The following is a 21,093-nucleotide window of genomic DNA, read 5'->3' on the forward strand; positions in this document are numbered from 1 at the left end:
TGATGCACTTGTCTTGATCCATTATGATAACCATGCAAAACCCATAGTGATAGGTCCTACTATTAATGTCCGCATAGGAACACCTACTTGTTAAAGGCTCTTTAAACCAAAAAAAATAGGGCTTAGGCTTGACGACCTTCTTGACTTTTTAATTTTTTAAAGAAAACATTTTCTTCTTCTTCCGTGCTCGCTGCTGCAAACCTGAGCGCGTTGGTTCCGTTCGAAGGTTGCACTTCTTCTCACACTGAGATACCACGTGCTTGTGGAGATTGCTGTCTTCTTTGGTTTCTATGTCTTTGTGCGATGAGATGCTCACAAGTGGACGTGCTGGTTGTTTTGCTATAGAGGGAGGTTGTCAATTTGCTATGTGTGGGGGGACGACTCTTCTGCGCATGCTTTCTCTAATCCAGACCGCCTGGTTTGCTTGTTACTGTAGTAGCTTGGTCTCCACCACTGCACTGTTTTACAGTCGCTTCTCTCTCCCGTTTCAAATGCAGGTCCTCTATTTATGGTGTTGTCTCACGGGGCTAGAGTGTTGCGAGCTCCCCTGTTCCCTACACGCTGTGTCTAATTAGACTCTCTCTTTCTCTTGGCTTAAGGGGCCTGGTCATGTACAGACTTGGAGGCCTTTGTGCTGCTCAAAAAAATATCCAGTATCTTGTATCTTGCTCTACTTACTTTTGCTGCAGATGTGGCTATAGCTTGCGACTATGGTTATGATGCTATTGTTAGCTTGCTCTTTTGGACTCAAACAACCACCAGGCTTCTACTGCTGCTGCGCTGCTCTCTTAGTGGTGTCACAAACTTACTGCTGGCTGGCTCCTCTCACGTATTGTCTATAGAGAATGCCGATTGTTTACTTTGTTTGTATTGTGTCTGGTCCCACTACTGAAGCTGTCTTCTGCGTCCTCTTGATATTGTCCACTGGTTGCTGTAGTCAGTGTCACAGGAAACAAGAAATGACTGTTTCCACCTCTGAAAACTCGTTTCCTCGTTTCCTTTCCTCGAATGTTTCCGTTCCCATTTCTCGTTTCTGGTGACTATGGCTGTAGAGTACGTCCTCGGCTTTTGTATAACAGCCGCCTTTCTTGCACTCAAGCTTGGCTCTACTGCTAGAATCAATTTGTTTTTGTTTTTGTCTTTTTTTTTGGGAATGCGAGAGAGCCTATGTGAGATTGCTTTGGCCACTGGATTTGGCTATGTGCTAGGATTATTATGGCAAGCTTTAGAGGGGCTACCAACCCTGCAAGCTTCAGTTTGTAGGCAGGATGAGAATGCTTTTGCTGCACTTCTGATTAGATGCTACTGTTGTTGCTTTGATGTGCCTACAGGCCTACCGATTGAATGCTACCAAGATTTTATGTTCCCCTCCTCTCTTCTTATGTAGCTTTGAGCTGCTATTTGAAGCTCTAAATGACCATTACAAAGCTTGTTGCAGAGAGAATAGAGAAGACAAACCACTTGATCAGCTAAAGATTTTGAAGCTTAAAGATCTTGTCTCTCTAATTTATTAGGGAAAGCACTCTTAACAAACAAAAAAAAACACTCCTAACCCATCCTATACTAAACTAGATCCACCACATCCTAGCCACCATGGCTCTGATACCATTTTGGAAAACATGGATCTAGGCTAGGCTATGGAGGATCAAAACTAATCAACCCCAAATACATCATTATATAGCTCTCATGGAGCTTCATCCCACAAAATATGTGCATCCCATCCATGTGTGCATAAATGCTCACACTACATGTGCCTCCATGCACTTTCCATGTGCTACCTTTTTGACCATTGACTTCACCTTTTACAATACGAATCGACCTTTGAGCTAGGACCCTTAGTCTTTCTATTTCCTTTCTAATGTGCATGCTCTCCTCCTTGCTCTACACTTGTTGCACCCTCACACATTATTGCTATTTCAACACAGTATGATAGTGCCCTTAATGGCCTTGTTGCAGAGCGAGCACACCAGATGTGCCATGCGGGAATGCTCCTAATGCTCTCCCACCTCTGACAGGTGCATGTGGTACTTCTCCCCTCTGGGGTTGTTGAAAATGGGGTTGCCGTAATCCTATGGTGAGAGAGGAGAAGGGCGAGGCCCTGTCCTGTCTCCTCATATGCAAGGGCTGGTGCTGATTTAGAGGCCTAGGCAATCTCCCCCCCAGGTAATGGTGCGGGCTGATGCCTCGTCCATGGTGAAGATGCGGAGGATCCTCTGCCATACCTGTTGCGCCTTGGGACAATCCCAGAGGCCATGACGTTGAGACTGGTGAGGGTGTCCACACCTAGAACAAAGTGCCAACCGACCTTCAACTGCTAGTCATGTGCTCACTGCCAAGCTCCTGGGAGCTATCTACCAAAGGAAAAGGGTAATCTTTCGTGGTTGAAAGCTGTTTGACAACGGTTTCCAAAAAGGAAACATCCTGGGTCTACCAATGTATTGATGTCGTTGGCGTACTATCAACCTTTGGCATCTAAATCCTACAACCTAGACGGACAATATACTAAAAAAAGGGGATGTTGGGGGCATCCTCTTGGGCGAAGGGATCGTGCCAACACAACTCGCGTGGATCCCACTGCAATCCATGAGTGATCTCCCCTCCTATAATCATAATCTCCATAATCTCTCTCGCCACTTTGGCCGGGGGAGGGTTGACGTACCCCACTTGTGGTCATGAAACCTGATCACTCTCACTCTGTGTAAAATGCAGCTACTAAGGTCCTCCATTGAAGGGGGGAGGAGGAGGGGGGGGGATCTGCTCAATCTGCCGTGTGGTCCAGTAGAAAAGGTCATAAAGGTGCTTCCATCTGTATCAAGGACTGTAATCGGGATATCATGCTTGATAAAATCCCCTAACCACCCGCCGGGGGTGGGTGGGGGGGTGGGGGGGATCGGTGCAAGCCACTCTGGAGGAATGGACTAGTCGATGTCGAAGATAATCTTGTCTCTACCTTGGATCTGAATGAGGTTCTGATCCTCAGCCTCGGGTGGGAGCTGTCGGAAGGTGAGCCACTCTCCAAGAGACTGTGCTGATCCCTTGCTGAAAGCCCCCCATGAGATGTGTGGACGGGAGCCTAGCATATGGACACTAGGAAGGGTGATCAAGGGGTTCCAAACCAGAGGCTTATGGAGTCTCTCCTCATCTAGGCTGGAGGAGACTAGCAAAGAGCAGTACGGATGTGGTCCCAGGCTTGGAGAAGGTTTGCCACAAAGCGGTCCTGAAAGGGTGGGCTCAGGCTGCCGGTCCTCATCTCTGTGAAGATCCATCTCGAGCTCGGGGGCCAGGGACCACCAATTGCTGGAGTATGGGCAGAGGTACAGACCATGAGAAAGTCCTTCCAGGGTTCACCGCCTGGGAGGAGGCCTCTGGTGATCAACTTATCCAGAAGGGCTCGGCTCTACATAGAAGGATCAATAATGCCCAGGCCGCCTCTGAGGCGAGGCTGAATGATGACTCTCCAAGCCACCTTGGCCCGTGCTAGCCCATTGTTGCCCGCCAAGAGGAAGTTGCGGATCAACTGTTGCACCTGTCCAATACATGTGCTGGAAAATGCCCAGCAGGAGGTGATGTACCACATGGTTGCGAGGACTTGATTCGATTTCATTTTTCGTCTTTTAGCCGTGATTTTGTCACCTGTCGGTTACAAGGGTTTGGATTTATACCTTAGAGTCTGAATATTCAATTACACTAGCCTGAGGTTTTAACATTTTAGGGTTTTTGGAGCGTAGTAAATGTTGTGATAGATCCATTGATGATGAGGCACCAATGCTTTCTATCATGAATCTTCTACTCACAAGCTAGCAAAGGTTGCAAGAAGTTGCATACCAATGTTAGAAATAAATTTTTTTTCTAACCAATGAAAAAAAGGATGACCTTAAAGCCCAACTGGTTTTTATTGAAAAAATGCATAGATTAATCATTTTATAACTAAAATTTCAAAATTGGCAAGGGCTGAGATTGAGTAGCCTGCACTTGGAGACACAAGTGGGCAGTAGACTAAGGCCACGCCCAACATACCGTGGGCATCATCAGTGCTCTTGTGACATTCATGAGTCAAGTCTATTCATGATCTGCAATCATTGTACATATCCATTGCTGTACTTGCATATAAAGTAGATTAGGGCATTATGTGTCTTGTCTATTGCATGTTTTCATTCACGCTTCCGCATAGGGAGACTTGGATTAATATGCAGCTTAACCTATGTTTATATGTTTAGTCTAAAAGCACCCATGTGACATTGGTATCGGAGCATGCAAAAAAAGGTCCTGCCTAGCTAGGGTTTTGAAATTAAGGTTTGTGTTTTTGCTGTTGTAGCCAGTTTTTTCATGTCATGTTGGAGCCCCAGGTCAGGCCTAGGTTTTACAAAGTCATGTATCAAGTGACGTCAACATCCGCATGTAACACATCCAGAGCTGCTGCCCACCAATGAGCCACTCACCTGCTGCATTTTTTTACAAGAAAACTTCCTGCATTAGTCATTAAAGATAGAACATCCGTGAACCAGACAGGTGTTGCACTATGAGGAGGATGGCATTGGCCTTGCACTCCAGCTTTCACACTTCTGGATTACAACCATCTCAGCCTTAGCAGTGCGAGCTTCCTAGTGGACTTGCGGACTCGCGTACATCCGTGATAGGAGCTCATCATGAACATCTCCACCTGGCATATTTGGCGTGCCAGATGCTGCAACACTATTGACAATCCGATATATATAGACGGACATCATACACTCTCTTTGAGGGAGAGGGAGTGTCTCCGACAGGATGCAGCCTCTGGTGCAATATATCTCTACATGCGGAGTCGTGGCCCATTTCTCAGTGTGGGCTTGGACTACCTGTCACGGCACTACAGGCCTCTAGTTTGGCTTTTTTCCCCCCTCCCCTAATTCAGACTTTCTCTCAGAGTGGCCAGCTAGAGAGGGAATCCCCCCTCTTATTTTCAGCTATACCTTGCTAGAGGGATGTACATATCGTTCCACCCCCCCACGTGTCAAAACGGAGCGTGCTAGCCTAGTAAGTGAATAGACAGAGGACCCGCCACCAAAAGTTTTATGCCTGTGACAGTCTCAAAGGTAGTGTCTCTAAGTCTCTTGAGGGGCCCCACACTGATTGCACTGTGTGGTCTGCCCTTGAGCCAGCCAACCAAGTACTCACTGTCAGGCAAGTGAGGAGCCTATGCATGCTGGTCCCCCCTCTTATTTTCAGCTATACCTTGCTAGAGGGTCGCTTGCTCTTGTAAGAGGCGGAGGTGGGTGGCCCTACATTCATCACACCAACTATTTTGAGGCATGGACCCACGAGGGGTTTGGCAGTGGAGTATTGTGTGCAAAGAAAGGAGTTTTTGGCAAAGGAGTGTGAAATGGTGGTTAGCTGGGATGTGAGTGTATGGAGCTAGACTGAAAGATCAAGGAGAGAGAGAGAGAGAGAGAGAGAGAGAGAGAGAGAGAAACTTATATTAAACGTCTTCAAAAGACCCAGTGGGTCTATGAGACCAAAAGTGATACAATAGTGTCTATGTAATCTCATCATGGTACAAAAGAAAACAAAGACTAGAGCTATGAGTTGAGAATGTCAAATCTGAGCCGTATGATACAAAGTGGGACTATCATCATCATACAACCTATGGAGCCAACCCCCCGGTAGGGGGAGGGGGCCATGAAGGATATCGAACATGGGGTTAGCCTATAGAAGGCTCTGCAATCCGCCGGGCGTGGGAAGGTGGCTCTGTGCCTCTCCAAGATCTCAAGCTGCGGGTGATGTTTGTGTTGCTGGCAAGGTCCAAGGAGCATAGTTACCAAGAATTTTGAAACGGGTTTCAAAAAGGTTTCAGAAGTTTCATATTTTATTGAAACGTCCAAAAAAAGTTTCATACAAAAAATGCAAAAATATATATATATATTTTCAATATAGAATATACATGAAAATATGTATTTAGGCTATGACCAAGGTTCAAGCGTCCTTGTTGACATGGTCAACTAGTCACTACCAACCAAAAAAGGAATGTCAATTTCATACAAAAAATGCAAAAAATATAAGTTAAGAATATACATGAAAATATGTATTTAGGCCATTGCCAAGGCTGAAGCGTCCTTCTCAAGATGGTTGACCAGTCATCATTAGGTAGGAAAGGACGTGCGTGTGCAACTCGAGTAGCAAGCAACAAGAAAAAATGCGCTTCGGAAATGCACATGTATGAAACTGGCATGTAAGGTTTTTGGGCCTTAAAAACTTTAGGTGAATAGAAAACGAGTTTCATATTCTGAAACGTTTCGTAAAATTTTCGGTCGGTTTCATATAATTTGAAACGGGTTTTGTTGCTACTATGCCAAGGAGTCTGGGGCGTTGGGCTCGCTGTAGTGCCCTGGCCCGGTCTAGAGTCACGCCAGAGTGGGGTCTGATGGGGGGTTGGGCACGAGAGAGAGAGAAAAGAAAGAAAGATATATTAAGCGTCTACTAAATACCCAATGGGCCTATGTGAGAGAGAGAGAGAGATGTCTACTAAAGACCCGAAGGGTCTATGAGACTAGAAAGATGTTACATATGATCCATATGTAGTCTAGATGTCAGAACACCAGAAAAAGACAGGGCCTACGTACTATGTAGGTCCCTGTGTGTACAATGTAATAATAGACATGGAGAGCTCAGATGTCCATGGCGAGAGAGAGAGAGAGAGAGAGAGAGAGAGAGAGAGAGAGAGAGAGAGCTTCCTCAGATTATTTTGTGACAAACATACAGTTATCTGAGCTTTCTTTCAACAAAACTCGGCACTTGCGGAATCCTTACAAAGAGAACCTTCCAGTTAAGGTATGCTACAGAGTATATATGTCATGTATGGGTTGTCAATGATGTGGTGGTCAAAAGGAAGCCAGTTCCCATTCTGTACATGATTTATCTGGCTAACCACTGCATGTAGCAATCACAGTTATTCCTCTTTTCTCCATCAGGTAGATGCTAATTATGCTGGGCATTTTTTTGATGGTTGGGTGATGCATAAAAATTCTCTCTTTTTCTCTGTGACCATTGTTCAGATTAGTAGAGACTGCCAGGAGTTGGAGCCAAGTGTAGGTGAGCAGCTTGCATCACTGCTCTATATGGAACCAGATAGTGAATTCATGGTAAGCATTATGCTGTGTCATGAAAGTGGGGATGCAAAATCAGTCAATTTCACTTACCACATGTAGAATATGCTTCTTAATGGGTATGGTGATCATTACAAACTTAATGTCTGTGATCAACTGCTCGCAGAAAGTTGCAAACGAGACGGAGTTGAAACGGGAAGATGAGAAGGCTCGAGGTGGTCAGGAGCTGGAAGACACTAATGCTGTTCCATTTGAGGTTATTGAAGAGGACCAGGAGGATGAAGAGAGTGATGAAGATGATAGCTCCAACCAAACAGTTAGTCAAAGTAAGCGGTTCAGCACAGGGAGAGGATCAGGGGACTCCCTTGAGCTTTCTCGCAAAAAGAACAGGGGTAGGGGAAGAAGCATTACAGGTGATCCTTTTGCAGTGGGTTATGACAGATTTGCAGCAGGCCCTGCAAATGGTTTTAAAATACCTGGTAGTGCACCAGGAAGAGGCTTTCCTCCATATCCTTCGCTACCAAGATATGGTGGCCCAGTGGGATTTGGCCATATGGATGGAGCTGTTCTTGCATCTGGAATGGTTTTGTCAGGGAGGCCACCTCCAAATGGGATATTTGTACATAGTGGTCCAGCAATGATGGGACCTCCTGGCACAGCTTTGATGGCTGGAGTTCGGCCAGCAAATATTATGGCAGCTTCAAGGCCTCCTTTCATGGGTGGCCCGGGGCAGCATGGGAGGCTAGGTGGCATGTCTTTTCGGCCACCTCAGACTGGTGGTTGGGGAAGGCGCGATCAGCAGCCAAGGCGACAGAAAAATGAAAGTATTTTGATAGGCGACAGACTGCCCAGTGGTGGGGATCCAAGAAATATGGACAAACCACATGAACGTTTTCCTGCTGGTGCAGAAGCCTTTGGGCTGGGCGAAGTGGAACCACGCTACCCTCTGCAGTCGCAGCAGCGGCAAGATGCAGACTTTGCTGGTGAATCACATGGAAAAGATGATGATGACAGCTTGAGTGAAGATGAAGCTCCTCGAAGGTCCAGGCATGGTGAAGGCAAAAAGCGGAGACGTGACTAGCTTGCCAGTAGATGCTTGGGTAGGATTAGAATATTCAAACATGAGGTAAATATACACATATGCTAACTTCTAGGATGCCAGGAAGGATAGAACCTTGAAAAAAATGACTATACACTCTCTGTCAAAACATCTCAAATGACCCACTTTTCTATAGAGTTGGTGTGTGTACTACTCTTGAGTCTTTCTGCTACTGTCACTACTCACGACAGTGATGAGCCATGTTTTCATGTGTTCTGTGGTGGGCTTTCTGGATTGTACCATATGATTCATGCACATGGCTGTGAAAGGCTAATTTTTGAAATGACGGGCGAAATTCTTGATTTGTACAGTTTTTCTCAGAGTAGAATTCCTTCTGTGCTAGTCAAAAGATACGGGCTGCTGCATGGGATGTCCCCCCAAGATGCGAACTCATGGATGCTCATGAAGGGTATCAGGGTGGCTGCCATTTTTTCTCTCTCGAAAGAGTCTTATAAATCTGAATATTGTTTTTTTGAATCTGAGTTTGGCCTTGTGACCAAAAACAGGAATACAAATGAGTTGTGCATGGTGTGCACATCACTGTAAGAGAAACCTATGAAATTGTGTATTACCTCAATTTCAGGCATGGACTAGAATTGTGACATGCCATGATGAGGATAGCCTAATTTTGGGGATGTGTTTGGAGCAGCCATTACCAGTAGAAAACTCAACATTTTTTGTTCATTTATATATATCTCTGCTCAAAAGGGTTTTGACTCTGCCTCAAGGTGTCAGTGGTGTCATATGCTCGACTTTTGGGAAGTTTTTTTAAACCCGGTTTTCACGGTTACTGATGGATAAATGTAGTGAAAGTCCACATATGCATGGAAGTACTGAAATAGATATATGCGAACACAATGGGCTAAAATTCCACCTGATGAATGTGGAGGCTCTATGAAAGAATGCAAGCGCTCCTTATGTATCCATAAAGTGATTGCTTTACAGGAGGTAGCATGCTCACATGTAGTACAATATACCCGTTACAATAGCACAAGCTGCTCAGAGAGTGTCTTACAAAGCTTCTGTAGTTGACAAATGAAGTGACAACATTGCCAGTATGAAGAACTGATGGTTTGGCCAGAATGCTCCAAAGAGGCATGCGCCAACTTTGGATAGTGTCCCTCTGGTAGTGGGAATGTGAGTACATCCTTTCACATCCTACATCTATGTGGTTGGTGACATACTGTTAGATCACACGTGGAGCATGGCCACTTTTCTCAACTCATCATTGATCGGCCCTTTTTAATCATAAATTCAAGTTTGGGATTTTGCTTTTCAACATGAAAGGGATCTCAAATCTGCTCTTCCCTTTGAGGTCATTCTTACTTGAGTTAGGGAGTGAAAGTGGTTGAGTTCTTGAGTTCGTGAGCTGTGTGAGATCATGTGCTTTGATTGCACTTGCAAAGTAGGTAAGGAAGAGAGGCTTATTAGTTTAGGGATAAGGTTGAGAGTAAGTTGAGTTTGGGTGTACTGCATGACTTTGAGCCTCTTTTGGGTATAATCTTATTAGGAGAAAGGGAAGGAGGAGGAAAGTAGTGAGACAAATGTAGAGAGATGGTCTCAACGGTTAGTTGCTATTAAAATCTATCGCCGATCCTTTGGGTGGCATATGGGTTAGTGAGAAGGAAATGCACCTAAGCGGAGTCTAAGGGTCTTTGTTCAAGTCAGTGTCCTATTTTGGGGAAGAAGACATTGGTAGACTTTTACAGAGGAGGGATTTAACAATCAATCACCCAACCTAATCTTGCAGACACACCCTAAACAATGGCTAAGTATGTTCAAATATGTAAATGCACCAAATCAAGGGCCTAGGCCTTATCCTCTCTTGCCTAGGGAATGGACACCTGCCTTGCTTACCGAATTGACATGCCTCACATACATGACACAGTTCAAAACCAACATGTGACCATGATCTTCCTTTGCATCTCTTTAAGCCCTGCCACATACATGTAAATGCTTATGCCAAATTTCCAAACCTGAAATTCTACCATCTCCTTGAGCAATTATAACTGCATTTATCTCTGGAACTGTTGCATCCAATTTGAAGAGTTGCCTTTCTTATCTTCCTTTAACAATGTGTTAACAGTTGTCTCCAAAATCCTCAAAGGAACAGGCAAGTGGATTAAATCTAAATTTAGAAGTTTTGATTAACCATTTGACCAACCCAGGCCAAATTCTTTGTAATAGCGGACACACAAAAACATCCTTCGTTATTTTCATCACACCAATGAAAGGATATTTGAATACATTAAGCATAGCGTGTGAGCAATGTCATCCTCACCACCACTGCATCTAAGGGCCTTTACACAGTTGTCTTCGGGCCGTCTTGCTGTCCACGAACTTGAGCGGGGAAGATCTCCCCCAAACCATGAGATATTTCTTAAATTTTCGCTTCCACCTAAAGTCTGTAAAGGCCCCAAATTTTGATTGACTTGTTATCTGAATTTATTTCCATCTCTAGGGTACTGGCAACAACCCTCAGGTTTTGATGGATAACAAAACGAAACTGCAGGCAAGACGAAGGTAACATCTAGTTGCCCTCATATCTACCGAAGTTACTGTCCTGAAACCTGTGGTGGTTGCATCGTTCAAAGAGAGTGGGGATTTCCAATGGATACTTAGTTCAATGATTTATTTATGCATGAACCTGCAGCTACTCTTGGGCGCTAATGACGCGAGTGGGGATGCCATCGTATGTAGTCTATGGCATGCATGATGGAGTTTGGATGATTTGAAGCTTTGTTAGTAGACTTTCATGGAGGTTAAGATGGTTTTTGTTAAGTGTGGGAAATAACCTAAGTTTCCATTTGGGGTCATTTGTGTGTACTACCTACACAAACTTGCTCTCTTGGGGGCTAATGAAGTGACCATGTAGTCTATGCTATGCATGATGGAGTCGATGATTTGTGAGAGTAGACTCTCATGGAGTCAAGATTGCAATAGTAATGGTTGTCATTACTACATTACCTTTGTTGATGATCACTCAAGAAAAACTTGGATCTAGTGAGTGGGGATGTCATACCATGTAGTCTATGCTGTGCATGATGGAGTTGATGATTTGAAGCTTTGTGAATAGACTCTAATGGAGTCAAGATCACAATAGTAATGGTTGTCATTGCTACATCACCTTTGTTGATGATCACTCAAGTAAAACTTGGATCTAATTTATGAAGCAGAAGTCTCAAGCTTTGGTATAAAAACAAACAAGAAAATGAAACTAATTTATGAATAATTTATAACATTTTCGTATTGAAATGAGACGCCATTTTCTTTTTTACAAAAATTAGATCCAAGTTTGAAAAAACAATTAATCTAATTCCATAAATAAGAGATACGCCATTTTCTTTTTTACAAAAATTAGATCCAAGTTTGAAAAAACAATTAATCTAATTCAATAAATAAGAGATGCCATCTCAATACGAAAATGTTATAAATTATTTTTATGAAAAAACAATTGGCATCTCATTTCAATATGAGAGATCTTGGAGAGATCAAAATGCTTTCTCGGTATAGAAGCACATGATGGTAGTTGGTTATTTCAAAGAAAGCATTAACTTGGATTTGTTGTCCAAAATTGGCCTCACATGATGTAAACCATTAACAACTCCTTTAGATGCTAATGTGAAGTTGAGAGCAAATGATAATGCTTTGGCAACCATGTGGTTAGAAAAATATGTGATGCATTTCTCTTACTTCTCACAAACCACTTGCACTTTATAGTGATAATAAGAGCTCTATCATGTTGGTTCATAATTCAATCTTTCATGCTAAAACAAAGCTTGTGGAGGTGCATTATCACTTTATCACAAAGAAGTTATTAGATGCCATCATCAACTTAAAGTTTGTGAATATAGAAGATAAATATCTTTACAAAGGTGTTACTAAAAGAGAAATTTGAAGATTTACGATCTTGCCTTGGTGTATATGAGATAAACTTAAGCTTGAGGGGGAGTGATAAAAAGCAAGGTTCATAAAAAAAAACATGCTTTTGCTTTTTTATTTTTTTAATTTTTAATTTTGCTTTTGAAGAAGCAATATTGGGTAGAAGACTGCAAAGTGCATCAACTTATACATGCTTTTCTATTTCTGTTTTAGCACAAGTATTTTTGTTTTGTGTTTTGCTTTTGTAGAAGAGTGCATCAGCTTGTACATAATGCACCACATTAGCAATTAATACAAAGAAGCCTCACCTCTATTCTTTGTGTGTTGCCATTTCCTTGTTCTAATCATGTTTGTTTGGTGTGTTTAGTTGAATTGCAACTCTCTACTTGTTTTCATAACACGGTGCTTTAGGTTTTATCATATGGAGAATAAGAAATTTCCTTCCAAACTCTTTAACCTAATCCCCTAAAAATAAGAAAACACATAAGCAAGTTTGAAGAACAACTTATTTCATGGCTTGGAACGTATGTAAGCTTCAAATTCTAAAATGTCTAGTGCCTTGTAAATCAATTGGTAGGTTGTGTTATTGAATGTTTAAGCTAAGGTCTCTATTGAGTCCCTCCTTGGTTGTGTTAATAATAAAAAGCTCCTCTTCTCTACCCCTCTCTCTCTCTCTCCTAGTGTGCTCCCTCTTTCTCTCTCTCTCCTGCAATGTCATAAATCATTACACTCCCTTGCGGACCTGCACTCTGATGCCACCACATAGCAGTATTAACTACAGTAGCGTGCGCCCTTCGAGATGGGGGCTAGAGCATGGCATTTATCCAGAATGAAAACCTTCAGATGGCCACTACCTACAAGCTCAATATCACTCTAGACCAATTCTTGAACACCTGATGCCTAACTATAGCAACACATTTCTCCAAAAAAATAGTGCGCATAGAGAACCTGGTGGAATTCTTAAGTTTGATGGTGAATCCCTAGTTATAGACTACAAGAGTGTGAAAAAAGTATAGGACTGCGAGTGTTTGAATTGAGATTAAAAGAGGACAAGTGGTGTCCCAAGGGATCCCAGATGGAGGATTTGGTGTTAACATATTATCAGATATCATAACACAGAGGAATCACAACTATGCAACCGAATCCATTCTATTGGCATATATTACATGGTTGTAGTGCCGCATGTGACAAGGGCATAACTAGGGGCACTTTTTCCCTTTGGGTTTTCCCCTAGCACACTTGGTGTGAAAGTACACCTTTTTATTATTGTTGTACTTTGATATTAAATGTGGGTGCACTTCTCATCTCCACACACATTCCAATGCAATCCACACCTTTGCATCTCCATCCATCACCATCTCTGTGATCTCTATGTACTGTTGTGTATTTTTGTGTGTAGTTGTAGCTCTCGTAGCCCAACACATTCCAAACACAGGATGGTGGAGCAGAGGAGAGTTTGGCCAGTTGGCATAGCACGAGGAGAAGAGATTGTAAAATCATTGTAGAACCTTGTTAAATTATTAGTATATTAAAAAGTGAAACAAAGGACATAACAATCATGTCCTTTGTTCTACAATGATTTTACATATATGGTATATATGTAAGATCATTGTAGAACCTTGTTAAATTATTAGCATATTAAAAAGTGAAACAAAGGACATTACAATCATGTAACCTACCATTCAAAAAAAACGATTAGATATCAATGGAATTAGATTGTAATTTTTTGCCATTGAGCATCATATAAAGTTTTTTTGAGGCTTGGAACAATTCACCATTTCAATCCTCCATGGGTAACATCCGTGATGCAACAAAATCCTTCTTTAAACTTATATCACAAGGGAAAATAGCAAGCCTTTTTAGAAAGGATGCCAAAAGTTGGAAATAAATATCAAGCCTTTTAAGTTTTTATCCCTTGCTATAATTGTTACAAATTGAAAGGCTTATAACAAGGTTAATAGTGTTACTTATTGTCAAGGACCATATACAAAGGCTACTTTTCCTTCTTTATATTCTTCCTATCACACTCATTACATGCAATTGATATGATTTTAGCTCAAATGGTATCACTTGAGGTGTGTTTAAACTATTTTAAAAACATACATGTTTATATCAAAATAAACAAGGCAAGCCATTGTTTAATGAAGAAAAAACATTATTTTTTCTTAAAGCTTGATACAAATCCTAAAAACTTTAAACAACAATAAGTTTCCTAAAGCCCTTAAGCTCCTACCTTTCTCTATCTCTCTCTCTATCCCTCTCTCACCTCTTGACACTCCTCTCTCATCACTTGCTTATATCCTCTCCTCTCTAGAGATCTACAAGCAAGGTAAGGGTTTCTTCTATTTATTTATTTAGTTCCATTTTTCCATTCATCTAATTCTTTCCCCTAGTAGGTTGAGGTTTGTGGAAGAATCTTTCCCTCTCTCTCTTTTCCTTCTCCACAATACTACAAACAAGAGGTAAGGCTCTTATTTTTTAATTTATGTTTTGTATGCTCTTCCTTTTTTTTTTTGGTGATATTTTATTGGCTTTTTTATAGGTTAGGGTTTACAAGTAGGGCCTTTCCACAATTCTTGGCACTTCTCTCTTTCTTACCATAAATCTACAAGGAGTGAGTCTCTATTTTCTTTTTTTATTTTTTATTTTTTTTCCTTAACTAATTATTTGCTTTGGGTTATGAATTTTTGCAGGCTCAAACCTCTCCTTACTGATCTCTAGATATCATAAGAAGGTTGGTGATCTTGTACAGCTTGGGTATTTTTCTCTTTGTTGCATAATGCCCTTGAACACCTTGGGTTTTTTTCTTGTACGTATTTTTGCCTATACATAGAGGCATATTATGCATAGATCTTAAGTCTATGCATATAGCTTAAGGCTATGCATAATCTTTTTCTCTATGCATAATGCTAGGTTATTTGCGTAGTCTTAAGCTCCATGCATAAGCATAAAGCTTAGCCTTATTCATAGAGCTTATGGCTATACATAAAGCCTAGCATTAGGGATAGAGCTGAAGGAATAGGCTCTATGCTCTATGCATAAGGTAGCCTTACAACATAGAGCATAAGCTCTATGTTCTATGCATAAGGCTTGCATAGCCTTTAGCTCTATGCATAGTCTCTAAACTATATGCCAGAGGAGAAATCTGAGCCTTCATGTCGAGACTCTCTCCTCAACATTAAGATGTAGCAAGGATGGAGCTCTCTTGCTCACAGTCTTCTCTCTCCCTTTCTCATCATCTGCTCTCTCAAAGTCTACTCTGTCGTCGCAAAGAATATAGAGATGTGGGAATTTTATGGCAAAGGATTCATGGTGGCTACTATAGTAGTGGCAATGGTGGTAGTTGAGGTGGTGGTGGTGGTGCTCACACTCCACCACATCCTAATCCAGCACCCTTAGTTCGGGCATCAACTCCTTAGTATGTGGAGTTTGGCCACCATGAGCTTCTTACCAAGTGACGTGACCAACTATTGGGCATGTATGCATAACCTCCTTAGTGTGTGGCATTTGGTCACGACCTTCTTACCAAGTAGCATGACCAATCGGGTGGCGTTTAGCCATGAACTTCTAACCAAGTGTCATGACCCAATTGTTGGGGGTTGAATAACTCCTTTTTGTAACAACCTTTTATAATGGGTAGTACCCATATGAGCTGATATGGATAGACAAAGGTTGAGCTAACCTTGGGGGTGGGGTTGCACTACTAAGAAACCCTATGTATCATGTGCGTTTAAGGGGTATTTATTAAAAAACTCCTTACCTGTATGAATAAAATGACCCCTTTCTCTTTATGGACTTACGGGTTTTTTTTTTTAATTTGATTAAAAAAACCCCTTTTGTAAATGTATTTCTATAAATTTGCCTTAAAATTTTGAATTAAAAAAACCCTTCATTTGAAAGTATGCTCTATACTTACATATTTTTAGGTGAACCCCTCGGCGCGAGGAGCCAGCATAGAAAGAGAGATAGAGGATTATATTGAGTAGTGTTGTATGTTTGCTATGTCAATAATTAGTCTAGTCTTGTGAGAGAGAATTCTTACTACATATGTAGGCAATAGCTTTGCAACAACCTTTTATAATGGGTATTACCCCCAGATGAGTTGATATGGCTAGATAAAGGTTGAGCTAGGGTAGAAGGAGAGAGAGAGAGAGAGGATTGTATTGTGAGTAGTGTTATATGTTTGCTATGTTAATGATTAGTCTAATCTTGTGAGAGAAAAGTCTTGTTACATGGCGATAGTAGAGCTGGTCACCAATGATGAATTCAAGAATCTGATGTTGCCTTCTTGTGAGGATTCAAAGTTATACTAGTATTATGGAGCTCACTATTGTCTTTTACTTGATGGTTTAGTTTATTATGTTCATTATGGTCTATTTGTGTTATATTCAGAGTGCATCTATTCATATCGTGATCCACCAACGTAATGGTCACTTACCATTAAGCCTTTATTTTGCACTATTTAAGCATGTAAATGTGCTAGTACTATAGTTCACATAAATGTGTCTTTCTTGCATAGTTAATGGTCGTAGGCACTCCTTACTGCAATCAATGGTGGACACATTCCAGATTTTGCCCTAGTTGGTCTCTAGACTAATCTCCAGAGCATCCCCTACTCGTGCAAACCAATACATGGCATGTTTTTTCCACTTTTAGCATTGTGCATATTTGTACAACTTAGCTCATAGGGACTAAGTGGTCTAGAATCACCGAAGTGTCAGGACTTAATCAAATATAGCAACACTTTTGATGATCCTATTGGGGATAAGCATATGGAATTTAGGGGTGTTGGTGGGTATTTAAGAGTTTTAGGAGATTGGAAGAAAATTGGATAGAAAGTCCTTTGGGAAGAATCTTGTAAATATTCTTTATCTTCTTGAAATTTTTACAAGAGTATGCTTGCTTTGTCATGAGAGATGAGTAGATGAAAGTTGAGTGGAGTGTCTAACTATATATTGGAAGGCATGTGATTTATTGTGTCATGATATGAGTTGTGGCTAGTGAATATGTGCACATGGAGGTTGCATGGAAAATGATGGGCCCTCATCTAGATTTAACGCATTACCAAAGAAATAAGATAAGACCAGGTGAAAACGGTGGTAAGATGCATCACACAAGTCAATTAAGTCCTAGAAGCAAAGCAACAACAACAAGAAGCAATGAGGGAAGCCGAGATCCAAGATTAAGAAGATAAAGTTCATGAAAATCAAGAAGATTATTCAAGAAGGACAAGGCAATGGGGGAGAACAACTAGAGCTATGAGACATAAGGCAAGACAAGAGAAGCCAGATATTTGATGAGCTCAAGAATGCTTTCCTGAAGAGATTTTGAAAGGAAGTGATGGAGAAATATGCAACGGACAAGACCCCCATGGAAGTGATGGAGAAAGATGTAGAGGACAAGATCACCATGGAAGTGATTTCAAAATGATAAGACCACCATGGAAATGATGGAGAAAGATTCAAAGACTAAACTAGTGGAAGAGACCTTACTAAAGACAATGCAATGAAGATTAGAGATTGGATCAAGCCAATAAACTAGTAGTAGTAGCTACTCTAAGCCAATGGTTTATTAGAGAATTGTAGAGGACACTCCAAATAGTAGTGGCCTCGTCTGACCTCGAAATCCTTACATTTGAGAAAGTGGTGGTAGGACCACCAACCAGAGCAGAAAGAACCCTGAGGAAGAGCAAGAAGGAGTCCGAAAAAGGAAAGGAGAAGGAGGAAGAGTCTTTAGTGTTGGAGTATTTTGACTTTGACTCTAGTTCAAATTTGAATGTTGACAAAGAGTGGAAATCATCAAAGAAGAAGGGTAGGAAGCAAGCAATAGGTGTTCAAAGAAGAAATGAAGGCCACCTTACCCAAGATTTAGATGTCAACAAAGAGTGGGAGCCCCAAAAGAAAAAGGGAAGGAAGCAAGCACAATGGATGTTCAAGAAGAACAGAAGGCCACCCTAGCTAAGATTTTTGGAGGACACATAGGAAAGATTGGATTTGGATAGAGATCGAACGTCTGGTGCATGAAATATAAGAACCAAGGTCATATTAAGGAGGAGTGCTAGCTCCTATTCAGCCATATGCCATCTTTAACAAAACCAATCATACCATACCACTGATAAATGCTACTACATCACTAGGAATAAGAATCCTAGCATAGTAGCATCCGTAAAAAATAGCCACTTGAAGTCAATCAAGTAGCCACATCGCACCACAAAACAATCATCCATATGGAAGAGCAGAAGTTGGAAGGTTTGGTCAAGAGGAGTAGGATTAACTACTATTTTTATAGCACACCTAGTCTCACAAAGATAGACATACTGCTTGATCTAGAAGACACCATAAAGAGTTGCAAGACGACACAAGAGAGAAAAGATATACAAACATGATCCAACTGTGAAAATGCTAAAAGTGGATGCCATACCCTATAGATTGTAGAGAAAGCCCCTAGGAGTGGTGGAAATAGGAGGAATTTGTTATAAGCAAGAAACCACAAAGCAATATGGATGTGCAAAAGAAAAGGGTGTAAGTGTCCCATAGAGATTCCAAAGTAACCTAGAAAACACGAAAGCCTTCTTGTTGTGCAGAAAAATTTGAATGTGAACCAAGACCAAGAGATGAATTAAATTCTAATAGAAAACTGTCAAGGAAAAGTTAATTCAAGATGATTGCAGAGTTTGGCCAGTTAGCATTGTCCAAGGAGAAGAGATTGAGATAGTAGGATGTGTGTTCGTGTTGTAAGACCATATTAGAAAGTTTGGGAAAATCCCATTTCTTTGGGACTTTGCTTTTTAATATACTTTTTGGTGTATCTTCAACACACCAAATCCAAAATTGTCAGAGAATGTGGATTTAAAACCTACTCTTCAGAGCTTTCTAACGATATATTAAATGAGCTGGTTTTGACAAAAGCGTAAAAGGGTTCATCATGTCCTCATTTTTTAATCTTGTAAAATAGAAATTGGGATTTTTTGAAACTCCCTAATATGGTTTTTTGCAGTTTTCATTGTCTTGAAGATAACATAGATATCAAGAGCTTACCCCATGTTGTTGGAAAGGCCGTGGCTTAGGTGTGGGAACATCAAGCATATAGCTAGAAACATACCGGATTATCATTAGGAAAAAGCGAGTGTCACTGTGGAAACTACAAAAAATTGGATTACATAGCAAAACCTACATATGTAGAAGGATTAAACTACTTGGAAAGAGTAGAAGATGATGAAGGAAGAGTAGGTCCTATGGGGAAGAACCCAGACTTGCTCTCATTATTTAAAGTAGTGAACCATCCTTAAGTATGCATCCTGAGGTGTGAGGTGTGAGTGGTGTGTGTGGTGTGAGTGAGATGCCTATAAGGGTACTGTGGTGCTAGGTGGGTGGTGGTCGGAGAGCACGATAGACAGTGTAGAGCCTAGGTCTTGCATGTCTAGCCAGTGAGGTCAACTCATCCTTGGCGGGTATACTTCCCTGAGAGGATCCACGCTCCCTTCTCCCCCCAACCATAGTGTTTGTTGGCGGTTGTCTTTGAGTTTCCTAGCAAGGACCAGTGGAGTCATCCACAGTTTAGACAAAATTTGGCGATCACGGTGGGACTCTCCTAGAGGTTAAGGATAGTCTCATTTTTTTTTCTTTTTTGGTGATTTTTTATTGTGGTGGTGAGAGGAGTGTTGTGCATGCCCTCGATGAAGACTAGAGCTTCTGGAGGTGATTCACCCCTTCATTCTCCTCTTCGAACTAGTCGTAGGGTTCTTCCTCATTCCCTTACTCTTCCCTCAGCATCTTCCTCTTCTAACCATATGGCAGCTCTAGGGCCAGAGCCATTGGCTACTGTCTTTAACCGCGTGCAAGTTAAGCTACCAACCTTCAAAGAAGGTACCATCACTGAAGATGCAGAAGACCATGTGTGGCGGTTCCTCACTATGTGTGACTCAAGAGGTCTCAACCGAGATGATGCACGCTTGGTCTTATTCCCGAACACGCTGGAAGAAAGTGCCGACCGGTGGTACAGTCAATTTCCCATCAATCACTTCCCAGATTGGGCCACCCTCAGGCTACAATTCTTGGCTACCTTTCGGCGGGAACTACTTTGACCTGATCACTCAAGAGCTCAACCAACTCTCCATGAAGGCGGGGGAGTCAGTGACAAGAGCTAAAGTTTTGGTTGCTCGGCTACCCCAAGATCCTGGAAACTCCATGCTACAACAGTGGGTGCTTCGAGCACTCCCTAGTCAAACGGTGATGAAGATGAGAGAGACGTTTCCACCCCAAGGCACCCTACAAGACTTCCAAGACAGAGCTACACAACTGGAGAATGCTCGCCTCATGGCGGAGCGTAGTACCTCTTGGCCCCCAATTATCCTCGGCATGTCTTCGGCTCCTCCAATCGTTCCTCTAGCCCTGACGGTAGCTTCTACATCCGCTTCCATGGACGAGCTAGCCAAGCTCAAGAAGGAGCTTGAAGATTTCAAAAGGTCACAACAAGAGGACGCGGCTGTGGTAGCGCTCCAGAAGGAGATTGAGCAACTCAAGGTCAAAGATCCCAAGATGAGTCCATGGTGCCCGGTATGTAGCTCACAAGGCCATCTTCCAAATGATTGTCCCTCCAAGAAATATTGCCCATGAGGACAAGGAGTGTTACTAGCTCAAGGGACTTCACCTTATGCAACAATTTAAGCAAGGTGCCTCCCCGTTTAATCCCTTTGCCGAAGACTACATGGTGACCCCCACCAGTAGTGCTTCAACTTCTTCCCAGGCTCCTAACCACCAACCAAACCCAACGCCCTTCTTGAACTCTCAATCAGCCCGCCAATCCCAAGCTTATATTAACCCTGACCCCACTAGTCCCCCCTACTTAGCTACCCCACATACCCTTTCTCCCCCCATGGCTACTTTTGTACAAACCCCTCCACTGCCCCATACCACTTCATCTCAATTGGGAGCTCAAGTAGCCACGGTAGCATACACCAATACCCCTCATCTCGGAGCAACCCTAACATACAACCCCCTGCCTATGCAAATTCCATATCAAGCAAGCACTCTC

The 21,093-nt window shown here is 42.0% G+C and overlaps 1 protein-coding gene across 1 annotated transcript in view; it reads left to right on the forward strand.

The window, feature by feature from the left end:
• Positions 1 to 8,900, forward strand: part of LOC147618752 (30-kDa cleavage and polyadenylation specificity factor 30-like) — an 86,394-nt gene extending 77,494 nt beyond the window's left edge. The window contains exons 5-7 of the mRNA XM_086773797.1: positions 6,736 to 6,804; positions 7,029 to 7,115; positions 7,246 to 8,900. Of these exons, the coding sequence (XP_086629923.1) occupies positions 6,736 to 6,804; positions 7,029 to 7,115; positions 7,246 to 8,160 (1,071 nt within the window). The 3' untranslated portion in view covers positions 8,161 to 8,900. The remainder of the gene's footprint in view (positions 1 to 6,735; positions 6,805 to 7,028; positions 7,116 to 7,245) is intronic.
• The last annotated feature ends 12,193 nt before the right edge of the window (positions 8,901 to 21,093 follow it).

Source organism: Cibotium barometz, chromosome 34 (genome assembly GCF_041138505.1).
Source record: "Cibotium barometz isolate CiBa-2024 chromosome 34, ASM4113850v1, whole genome shotgun sequence".
Lineage (NCBI taxonomy): Eukaryota > Viridiplantae > Streptophyta > Polypodiopsida > Cyatheales > Cibotiaceae > Cibotium > Cibotium barometz.